At 45.9% G+C, this 12132-nt stretch overlaps 1 protein-coding gene across 1 annotated transcript in view; it reads left to right on the top strand.

The window, feature by feature from the left end:
* The window catches only part of LOC310863112 (semaphorin-3D), a 134450-nt gene that overhangs the window by 105396 nt on the left and 16922 nt on the right, over nt 1–12132 (top strand). The window contains exons 8-12 of the mRNA XM_083771257.1: nt 662–804; nt 2268–2382; nt 2665–2734; nt 6195–6339; nt 10151–10373. Of these exons, the coding sequence (XP_083627383.1) occupies nt 662–804; nt 2268–2382; nt 2665–2734; nt 6195–6339; nt 10151–10373 (696 nt within the window). The remainder of the gene's footprint in view (nt 1–661; nt 805–2267; nt 2383–2664; nt 2735–6194; nt 6340–10150; nt 10374–12132) is intronic.

The following is a 12132-nucleotide window of genomic DNA, read 5'->3' as shown; positions in this document are numbered from 1 at the left end:
AGTTTATTTCAACCTAAATACAACAACGTTTCGCCCCTCCGGGCTTTCTCAAGTTACATGGGTATGGCCTTGAAATCCTGAAATAGGTGGAACATAACTGGGTGTCGTCATTCAATCAATTGATAAGCCAATAGGCTGTATGTAAAGCAACCAGACGTCCAAGAAGACATTAATAATACAAGTAAACATTAAATGGTGCATTTATATAGTGCTTTTATCCATAGCGCTTTACATAGATTATTCTATATTATTAATTTATACATTACATTCACCCATTCACACACCGATGGCCGGAGGAAACCATGCAAGGCAGCAACCTGCACATCGGGAGCAATTATGGGTTCAGAGTCTTGCTCAAGGACACTAACTGGGGGGCCCGGGATTGAACTGGGATTGATCTGGGAACCTCACGGTTTCCCTTCCGGCCGGCCACTCTACCCCTGAGCCACTGCTCAAAGAAATGTTTTTGTTAGTAATAACAAAAACATTTTCTTTCTTTTTTTTTACAACTAACAAACTTAGAAACCAACCTAGAAAACCTAGGGACCTACAGTAATGCCTTAACTTTTACTACATGAAGAGATGTCGTCTCTTGCCGACAAGAACAGAATCTTCAGGCTGGCTAACATTACCTAACCTTAGGTCTCCCTTTCCCAAACAGAGCCAGAGTTTGTGGATTCCTTCTCCATTCCTGACACCCACAGCCCCGACGATGACAAGGTCTACTTCTTCTTCAAAGAGAGGGCCGTGGAGGCCGGCCAGTGGGACAAGAGGGTCTACAGCCGCGTGGCTCGAGTCTGCAAGGTGACCACTGATACATTTTTATAATTCAACTTGAACCCATTAAACCCATTCTGGGCGGGAACCCCTTTTGGTGTTTCAAGCATTATGTTATACTATAGCTATGTTATAGCTATTGAAAAACAGCAGATCTACAAGCTCATACGAGCTACGAGCTTGTAGGTCTTGTAGGAACGTTTTAACTCAAATCTTTGCTTCTGAGGGGTTCCTGGAACAACATATTTTCAGATGGGGGTCAGTGGCCAATTACATATCATTTTGGGGTCCTTGACATGAACTATTGAGCACCACTGATACAGAAACATGAGATTTTTCAGACATTTTTTTAATTTCGACGTCAGGCTTAAATGGGTTAAGGCTGTAAAAGCCTATACAGTACATTGTTATACCTTTAAAACTGGGAAAGCATCGGTGTCATTTTAGATGTTGTATGTAGCAACAGGAATTTTGTTACATTTTCTGAATAAAACAAATCTTAGGTTAGGATTAGGTCTAGGAACAGGACGGTTCCTGTTGGAGTGTCTTTGAGCAAGACACTGAGCCCCTAACTGCCTCCCAATGAGGGTGGGTGGTGTCTTGCATGACACTGAGCCCCCTAACTGCCTCCCAATGAGGGTGTGTGGTGCCTTGCATGACACTGAGCCCCTAACTGCCTCCCAATGAGGGTGGGTGGTGTCTTGCATGGCGGCGTCGTGTGAACGGATGAATGTAGCGCACTTTGTGAAGCGCTTTGTATAGTAGTGGCACTAAATGTAGACCATTCACCGTTTGTGACATTCACCAGTACTTTGTCATGATTCATTAGATAATACATACAGAGAATTTGAAGAATGTAGGAATTTGGAGCCTTTAACCACTTGTCTTGAACCCCAAGTGTCCCTTTTCTATGAGGAACATTCGGCAAAAGTACAGTAGCAGTTCTACAAGCGTTGCAACGCGACACATTGTGAGCTTGTATATTTTCGGCATAGTGGTTTGGTGTAGAGGGGAAACGAAAGAGTGGACTAACTAAGTATATAGAGCCCTGGCCTGGGGGTCCCCAGTCAAATAAGTAAATGGGGTTAAAGTGGTTAATCTAATTGAAGGAGTAACATTCCTAATTACACACTAGTACCTCCCTCCCTCCCCTCCTCTCCTCTCCAAGGTTCAAGGTTGTATTTACTGTTGCATCTTGTGCACAGGTACATAAAGCTTATGTTTCTTTGGCTTCCTTTCAGACAATGCAGCAGCATACAGTAGGTCATAATATGTTTTTCTCAGTTTATTTTCCCCCCCACTCATATTATGAGTGGGGGGGAAAATAAACTGAGAAAAACAACAACACTTATAGGATAATACCGTAATAATAATCCATTTTTCTCTGCCTCCTCTTCCCTCTATTCCTCTTCCCTCTATTCCTCTTCCCTCTATTCCTCTTCCCTTTGCTTGCTTCCCTTCTGTCGTCGTCGTCCTCCTCCTCCCTCCAGAATGACATTGGGGGGAAGAGGAGCCTGATCAACCGTTGGACAACGTTCCTCAAGGCCAGACTGGTGTGCTCCTACCCTGGGCCGTTCGGTGTGGACACCCAGTTCGACGAGCTAGGTACAGAAAAAGCACTGTCATTTCCTCAATCCTCAACCAACTAGTTAACCACATGAGCCCTACCGGCCCTATTCTGGGGGGAGCATTAGCAGAAAATAGACAACCCAAAGCACGTGCTTAACGATGAACACTTCTAGCTTCCCTTGCGAAGCAGTTTTATGTTTTCATACACAGTATCTATACAAATGAAATCGACCGGTAAACTCTCACTGCTAGTCACCAACTATTTTTTATTATTGTATATTTATTATTTCCTTCTTTTTTGTCCCTGTTTTCCCCCAGAGGACATCTTCGTCTTGGAGAACAAAGACCCACAGAACCCCACCATCTATGGAGTGTTCACCACCTCCAGGTGAGTCCACTAGTACAGTGCACGTGATCATTTACAGACATGTAGACAAATTTACAGTAATTCCAGTCGCTTTTAGTGCATTTTGAATGTGACTAAATTAGTCTGTCAGTTAGCCAACAGTCAGCCAGTCCACTAGAAATAACTCTGGCCAGTGTATTACTGTATCGTATTCAAGTAGATAGAAACATTACATTTTCCGTCAGTCAGTCAGTCAGTCAGTCAGTCAGTCAGTCAGTGGGTAACACCCTGTCAGACAGAACGGTACACTGGACGGATGCTCCCCTCCTAAACATAACAAACGAAGGCTTTCGGGAAACGCGTGGCCGCATGTGCTAAGCACGACCTAAAATCCCTTCTACCAATCACTGTTAGATGTGCACGCTCACACCCTGTCTGTCCAACACATGCCCTCAAACACCCAGGCCAACACATGCACTCACACACCCAGGGCAACACATGCCCTCACACACCCAGGGCAACACATGCACTCACACACCCAGGGCAACACATGCACTCACACACCCAGGGCAACACATGCACTCACACACCCAGGGCAACACATGCACTCACACACCCAGGGCAACACATGCACTCACACACCCAGGGCAACACATGCTCTCACACACCCAGGGCAACACATGCACTCACACACCCAGTTTAACACGTACGCTCAAACCCTGTCTGTCCAACACATGCACTCACACACCCAGACCAACACATGCACTCACACACCCAGGTTAAAATATGCACACTCACACCCAGGTGAACAATGTCACTGTGGTGGTCTTTACACAAGAACGGTGTTCATGGGAAACGGCAAAATAAAGTAGCCTTTGCTGGGGCAAAACGGCGAATCCGCAAAACTTATGACATCATGGCTCACGTTGGCTCACAGCGCATATGTTTATTATGGAGTTCCTACAATGAACAAGCCTCCCTCCTAAGCGCCGCTCATCAGCGATGGTGAATGTAAAACCATAATGTAAATGAAATGCCTTGTGATAGGCATTACAGTATGTAGCCTAATGTATTATAAAATATATAACCATCCCCTGAATGCTCTGTGCTGCCTGTCTGCCTGTCTGCCTGTCTGCCACCTCAATGTGTTAGTAGAAAGCAGGCAGCGAGCGACGGCCACAACCCTGTCGTGGTCTGGAAGCATCATTCAAAACCCCGATTTTGCGGTCTATTTGGCAGCGCATTACCGCCACCTAGCGACATTATAGCGTTTTCATAAAGTGTGCGTTCTCAGTGTAAAGGGTCAATAAAAAATGAGAACGCAACGGGACGTTGACGTTTTATCTGGGGATGGTCGCCATCTAAAAGCCGTCTTTCTGTCATAGTGAGATTGTCCTGCATCAGATCATGCGTCCCTATCAAAATTGTTCTCCAATAGCCTCTTCTGTTTTTTTTTTGTTTTTTTTGCCTGGGTGTGTGAGACGGCACATGCACTCACACACCCAGTTAGCACATGCACTCACACACCCAGGTTAACACGTGCACTTTTTACACTGTTGCGAAACATCCCAAGTGCTCACCCAAGTGTCACTCTGGGGTCAAAGGTGAAGAGGTATGGCTCTCTGTGTTATTTTAACCCTAAGCTATCAAAACAATCTTTTCCTGCTCTCTCTCTCTCTCTCTCTCTCTCTCTCTCCCTTCCTCCTGCCATCCTTTTTTCCTTTCCTCCTTGTCTCATTAATTCCTTCCCTTCCTCCCTTCCTATACTCTGTTCTCAGCTGTTTCCTCATTTCTGTCTCTTCCTCGCCCTGCCTGCCCCTCTCTCTCTCTCTCTCTCTCTCTCTCTCTCTCTCTCTCTCTCTCTCTCTCTCTGTCTCTTTCTGTCTCTTCCTCGCCCTGCCTGCCTCTCATTCCCACTCTCTCTCTCTCTTTCTCTCTAAACGTTTTGCCTTTGGCTTCCATTCTCTTCCGTTCACTCGCTCTCTTTGTCTCCACCAGGCCGAAGGCATGTGGGGAGAGTATGTTTTGCACTCCGTCCGTCCGTGTGTGTGTCCGTGTGTCCGTGTGTCCGTCCGTCCGTCCGTCCGTGTGTCCGTGAGCAGCTAATCTCGGCCACCGTTAACCCGGTCGATGCCAAATTTTGCGCACACACTCCCTGGATGCCAACGATGAACCTCTGCCCCAAACTTTCCAGAACGGCCTGTTATAGCGCCACCAGGAGGCCGCTTTGTGCAAAACAAGTTTTTGCACAGTACACCTACAGATTTTGTCCAAACATCACACAAATTGGTACACAGTCTCTCTAGAGCCATTCAACGAAACCGGTTTTTCAGATTTCTCAGTGCTCAGTTTCAAACAAAATGCTGCAAATCATGAACACATCGCGTGATTTCCCTGAAATTGTGCACGCACATTCCCACTAGGCCGAGGACGAAATGCCACATGAACAATTTCAACTCAGCCTCAAGGTGGCGCTATAACTGGCCGAAAAGTGTTTTTACCTCTAACTGCACGGATCTGTGGATAACTTTGTATGCCAACTCCCTAGAGGCCAAGGAAAAACCTTTGCCTGGAATTTTTCACATCTGCTCTTTATAGCGCCACCAGGAGGCCGACATATGTAAAACACATTTTCTATTATTACTCCTTCAGATTTTATCCAAATTTCACGCAAATCGGTACACATGATCTCCATAGTCATGTGATCAAGGCAGGTTTGTTTGATTTCTCATATTCCATCCTGATTGGCCACGATTGGCTCCTACAGTTTTCAGGAGTAGCCCGCTTTGTACAAATCGCCACAACTCCTCAACACAGCGTCCGATTGCGATGAAACTGTGCACGCATATTCCCACTAGGCTGAGGAAGAAATCCTGGTGGAGACCTGTGCCCAGAAGGGCACTTTTTCTAGTTTCCCCTCATTCTCTCTAAATTCATTGGCATCGTTCCTTCAAAACAGAACTACTACAGAGAGCGGCGCCTGCTGGCCTAGTGGTCCTGCTGGCCTAGTGGTCCTGCTGGCCTAGTGGTCCTGCTGGCCTAGTGGTCCGGGCTGCTGGCCTAGTGGTCACATATAGTCTCTGGCCTGACCTGTTCAAGTCCCGTTCATGGCGACTTTTGCTGCCTGTCTCTCCCCTTCTCCAAAAAAGTCAGTAAAATATAAGAGTTAAGGAAAGAAAAATGCTATTTATGCTATTGAACTGGAATGCCTCTCTCTAAGGACAGATATAAGAAGGTATTGTTTATCCACAGCTATGTAATAAAGCAGCAGAGAGTAGGCAGTGTACCATTGTACCATACACATTTTTTATTTGATTTAATATTTTGCTGATGGTTTCATTTAGGATCTCACCCCCCCCCCCTCTCTGTGTGTGTGTGTGTGTGTGTGTGTGTGTGTGTGTGTGTGTGTGTGTGTGTGTGTGTGTGTGTGTGTGTGTGTGTGTGTGTGTGTGTGTGTGTGTGTGTGTGTGTGTGTGTGTGTGTGTGTGTGTGTGTCGTGTAGTTCTGTGTTCCGTGGCTCAGCAGTGTGTGTGTACTCCATGGCGTCCATCCGCGCTGCGTTCAACGGGCCCTTCGCCCACAAGGAGGGCCCCGACTACCGCTGGGTGGAATACAAGGGCCGCATTCCCTACCCGAGACCTGGAACTGTGAGTAGACGCACGCACGCATGCACGCACACACACACACACACACACACACACACACACACACACACACACACACACACACACACACACACACACACACACATATGCTGTAACAAGAGTTAATAAAAGCAGGATGGTGAGGCTGTGAGAGGGTTAACTAGTGTTTTAACACCAGAGCTGTGAGCTCCACTGGGAAACTTCAACCTGTCACACAACCTGAGGCTATACTGCTGGCCCGCAGTGTGTGTGTGTGTGTGTGTGTGTGTGTGTGTGTGTGTTATTCCACTCTCCCTCCTGGGGAGTTCTCTCCTCTGTAGAGTGGTTTTGTGTGATGTGGTTGATTGCCGATGAGGTCAGCCGTGTCTGTGTGTGTGTGTGTGTGTGTGGGTGCGTAATTCGTATAATATGTACGTGGAACTGGAAGCATCGGTATGGGTGTATGTGCATGTGTGTGCACGTGTGTGTGTGCGTGACTGTGTGTGTGTTTTCGCATGAGTGTGCACGCGTGTGTGTGTGTGCTAAGACAGGATGATTAAAATGAAAATGAAACAGTCATGCTTGGATGCTGTGACCATAACCCCTGTGCAGAGTCCACACACACACACACACACACACACACACACACACACACACACACACACACACACACACACACACACACACACACACACACACACACACACACACACACACACACACACACACACACACACACACACACACACATTCTTCGCTGAGAGACAAGGGTGGTTTGGGTTAGATTTGTTGCGCTCAAAGTGTTAAATAAGTAGCCGAATGTGCCAGGGACCCCAAATGCAAAGACACTGAGACAGGAGTAAACAAAAGGAAATTTATTTCAAACTGGGGGGTCAGGGATGGTTTGTTAGGAGCACGAGGGGAATCCTGGAAGGAGCGGTGGAGCTGGGAGACACTGGGTTTGTGGAGGGAGCCTGGAACAAAACAGAGGAACAAAGTTAGAACAAAAACGGCAGATCTACCATAAGAAAAACTATCAAAAGCAAAATAGCAGATCTACAATATGCACACCGCTAAAGCACGCTAGGGACTGATTTTAAACTGCCGGTAACACTAACCACAGTAGTCAAGTCCAAGTGTCGGGCGCCGGCTCTCAGCAGCTTATATTGGCAGCCTCTGTTGATGGTGATTGTGGAGCAGCTGGGCTGATTGGAATCAGCCCCACCTGTGCTGGCTGCTGGCTGAGGAAGACGGCCGGCCCTTGCCCTATGATGTCAGCTTGTGGCACAACAAGGTTGTCGGTCTAATGACAGTAGGCCTGGTATTCCTAAAGTAATCTAAGTAAATTATGCTTAAACGGTTAAATCTAACCTTATTCCTAACCTTAACCTCAGTAAAACTATGCCGAAACCTAACCCTATTCCTAAACTTGACCCCATTAAAACTATGCCTAACCCTAAACTTATTTCTAACCTTATTCTCAGTAAAACAAAATAAATAATACAAGAACCGCCGCACCGAGCTGTCGGCGTGAGGTCGGCGGAAAAAAGCTGGGGCGAGATGGAATTGGGGCGACCGTACCTGTTACTCACTATGCAGATGGAATTGGGGCGACCGTACCTGTTACTCACTATGCAGATGGAATTGGGGCGACCGTACCCGTTACCCAGTAAACTGTGTTACTGTAAACCTATTTCATACTTCGGCTACTTGAAAATAGCCGATCTATGTCTGTTCGCATTTGTCATTGTTTAACTGTTTTTTGTTTTTTCGTGTTTATCACATTTATATATCTTTTTTATTATGTATTGTATGTGGAATTTACATTACCTGTCATTATCTTTCATTTTATATAACTGAATAACTCATTATCATTGTCAAGGATATTCTGAAGTTGTCATATACAAAAAATGCCTAATAAAAACAGTATTAAAAAAAAGAAAATAGCCGATCTACAAGCGTACAGTGCGTAGTGATGCGACCATAGAGTAAAAAAGATCACACCCGTGTGAAGTGAGTGGCACTCTTATCATATTGGTTCAGTGGCACAAATTACTCACAAAGTTTTACAAATCCACAATTTGATTCTGATTATGTGTGTTTGTCCAATCACAAGGAGGCAGAATGGCCGTCGTCGACAGCACAAGCTGATTGTTGCTAAAACTAATCACACTTGAGGGAAGTGAGGGGCACTCTTATACATCATCTTATACATCATATATACATCATCACATTCCGGCCAATCACTTTTGGCTGTCCTCACTTGTTAAGCCCATCAAATCATCGCTATGGCCCATAGCGATGATTTCATATAGCCCATGAGGTACAAAGTGTTTTCAGGTGATGTCTGCGGCCAAATGCATATCAATTCTGGGGTCCTTTCCATGGAATTGTTTGTGAGCCACTATTTTACTGGGCAGCTCCCATTGGCTATCTGTTGTAGACTGTGATTGTATTTGGTGGCTCCCAGTCAACAGGCTTCTCCCTCTGTCCAATAACGTGTGTTTCCTGGCTCCCAAACTGTGGAATCAAGCCGTAATCAACTCCACCTCAACCCTATTGGCTTAGCTATGCAGACATACCTTGGTCAATTTTGTTCTCATGTTCTGTTTTCTGTTACTTAGACTTGTTTTTCTTGACCAAAATGTTAACATTTAAGAGAGCAGGTTATTTAGACAGATGCTTTACGTAGTATCCAATAGTTTCAATGTATACAGATCATTATTTTGATAGTATATCATTGATTGACTGATTTTTCTTTATTTAAATGTCATGCTTGCTTCCAAGGACGCCCAGCCCATATGGACTTACTGTACAGGACACTTTTACTTTCATTTTACATAAACAATGAACATAACAGTTCAACTTCACACACAGTGATCAAAATAACACACTAAGAACACCCAAGCTGCATACATGGCAGATTTCATCATTGTAATTATGTGCAACATAAAATAAAATAAAATACAACATTGGGCCTGTAACAGGAGACCAGACATTGACCTACTCGAAGAGCTGAGATTTCCTTCTACTCCAGGCTCTAGAAATAAACTGTGCCGTCTTGAATACGAACCACTCCAACTTATGGCCATCACCTTCCCAGAGTATAGCTCAGGTTTTTGTTGCTGCAAATAATGGAACCCTCAAATCGTCATAAAGTGTAAAACATAAAATGGAATTCAGTATATTGTTCAGACTGATGAATTGTTCACTCGTGATTCCAGTTTACCAAGGCACTAAACTGTGTTTACCTCGCTTATTGTACTAAAATTTACAATTTTTTTATGTGATGTATTCCCATGCTTTTTTGTTGTAAATCGCTCTGGATTAAGAGCGATTTACAACAAAAAAGCATGGGAATACATCACATAAAAAGCATTTATCATGAAACATGCGTAAGCTAAGAAAGTAACAGTGGAATATCTATATAATGAAACTATACATATAAACTATACATATATACTATACTATGCTATACATTATGTACTATGACGTGCTATGACTACATACAATGCAATTATAGTGCTGTCTACATAACATGCTATAAGTCTGTATCAAATGCTATCTAAGTCTACAGAAATGCTATCTAAGGGGGTAGGGTAAGTGCTATGGCGTTTTTAGTGAGGGTACTTCCAGCTTCCCTGCGTTGGCTGATCTGAGTGCGCGGGAGGGTTTGTAGGGTTCAATCATACTTGCAAGATATGGGGGATACCTTTGGTTGCTTTGAATGCCTGTGCGGGCAGCGACCGGGAGCCAGTGGAGGGAGCGGTACTAAGTCGCTCTAGTTGCTAAATGCCTAAATTGTAAATTGTGTTGTTGTTTTTTTCCTGTCCAGTGTCCCAGTGAGACGTACGACCCGCTCCATAAGACCACCCAGGACTTCCCAGACGAGGTGGTGAGCTTCATGAGACAGCACCAGCTGATGTGGGAGCCCGTCCTCCCGCTGGGGCGCAAGCCGGTGCTGACCAGGGTCAACGTCCCTTACACCCTGAAGAGGGTGGTGGTGGACCGGGTGGAGGCCGAGGATGGACCCTATGACGTCCTGCACCTCGGCACAGGTGAGGGGAGGGGAGGGGAGGTAGTGCACAAGAATGGGGGGGGATTTTAACCCATTTTGGGGCGGGAACCCGTTTTGGTGTTTTAAGCATTATGTTGTAATTTAGCTATTGAAAAATAGCAGATCTACAAGCTCATAGCACGGCACCGAGTGCCGCGCTACAAGCTTGTAGGTCTGCTATTTTTGAGAAATCCTGAAAATGTGTCCCAAATGTTTGAGTATATTCTTTCAAAGCGAACATTTTTAACTCAAAACTTTGCTTCTGGGCAACAACATATTTTCAGATGGGGGTCGGCAGCCAAATACATATATTTTTTGGGGTCCTTTACATGAAAATGTTTGAGAACCACTGACATAGAAACATAGGGTTTTTTCAGAAAACTGTCAGCATTTAAAAGACATTTGTAGAATCGTCCTCAGGTTCGAGATAAAAGGAACGAAGGAAGAAACAAACAAACGAACACAAAACTAAATACCTCTGTTAAACCACCAAGGGCCAGGGGGGGATGCACGCTTTCTCTGTTAAACCACCAAGGGCCAGGGGGGGATGCACGCTTTCTCTGTTAAACCACCAAGGGCCAGGGGGGAATGCTCGCTTTCTCTGTTAAACCACCAAGGGCCAGGGGGGGATGCACGCTTTCTCTGTTAAACCACCAAGGGCCAGGGGGGGATGCACGCTTTCTCTGTTAAACCACCAAGGGCCAGGGGGGGATGCACGCTTTCTCTGTTAAACCACCAAGGGCCAGGGGGGATGAAGCGAGAAAGTGAGAAGGTGGTGGTGAAGCTGTCGGCCAGGCGAAGACAAATGCGAGAGCAGCGGAGAAAGGTGGAGAGACACAGAGAGAGAAACATGAGGCAATGGGTGACCCGTACTATACCTAGGAGGAGGACAGGAGAAAGGGAGAGCATTCAAGGACAGAGAATAAAATGGGCGGTGATGATTGATAGAGACAGAAAGAGAGTGAGAGAGAGAGAGCGAGAGAGATGGGGAGAAGACAACAAGTGCAGTACTGAATAGTGATGATGGATTTATACACTCATTACATGACAGTGCAGTCAGTGCATTGACATGACCATTTTGTTTTTTTCAAATGAACGTGGATTCTGTGTTGGATTGTTAGGAGATCTACTAGGGGACCACAGGTTCAGGAGAATGCAGAGAGCATGTGGCTTCAAAAGAGAGAAAAGTAAAGGTAGAGCTCAATACAAAGCAGAGAAAATGGAATGGGGCCGCGACCCCCGAGCGTCCTGGCAGCGCCCTCCTAGTTAAAAACCAAGCAGCGTCATAAAGCTGTCAGCGAGCCGGTGATGGAGTGGGGCTCATTACGTCTTATGTTATATACATAAATACTATGCCTTCGTCGACTATCCCTTTAGGGTATGTCTTTGTAGCTGAAGCGCTCTCCTCCTCTGCTCAAGTGTGCCTTATAGCGAATGTGTGCCGTATTAACTCATTAAGTAATTCAACCGCTTTGTCCCCGGCTCAAATATCTCTGACAGGTTCAGTGGGTTCTCGAGTGTGTGTGTGTGTGTGTGTGTGTGCGAGTGTGCGTGCCCCTGCATGCGTGCGTGCATGCCTGCGTGCCTGCCTACCTGCGTGCGTGCGTGCCTGCGTGTGCTCGTGCGTGCGTGCCAGCGTGCGTGCACGCCTGTGTGCGTGCGCGCGTCTTCATGAACTTTGCATTAGCCCGTGAGTGAATGCAAGATGCCCGTGAGGTGCGTGCGAGGGTCTCCCCCGCCTCTCTCTCTCTCCCCGTCTG

The sequence above is a fragment of the Protomyctophum parallelum genome, assembly GCF_964188405.1.
Source record: "Protomyctophum parallelum genome assembly, chromosome: 8".
In the NCBI taxonomy this organism is placed as follows: domain Eukaryota; kingdom Metazoa; phylum Chordata; class Actinopteri; order Myctophiformes; family Myctophidae; genus Protomyctophum; species Protomyctophum parallelum.
The sequence above is the reverse complement of the archived record's forward strand: the minus strand, read 5'-3'. Positions and strand labels throughout refer to the sequence as shown.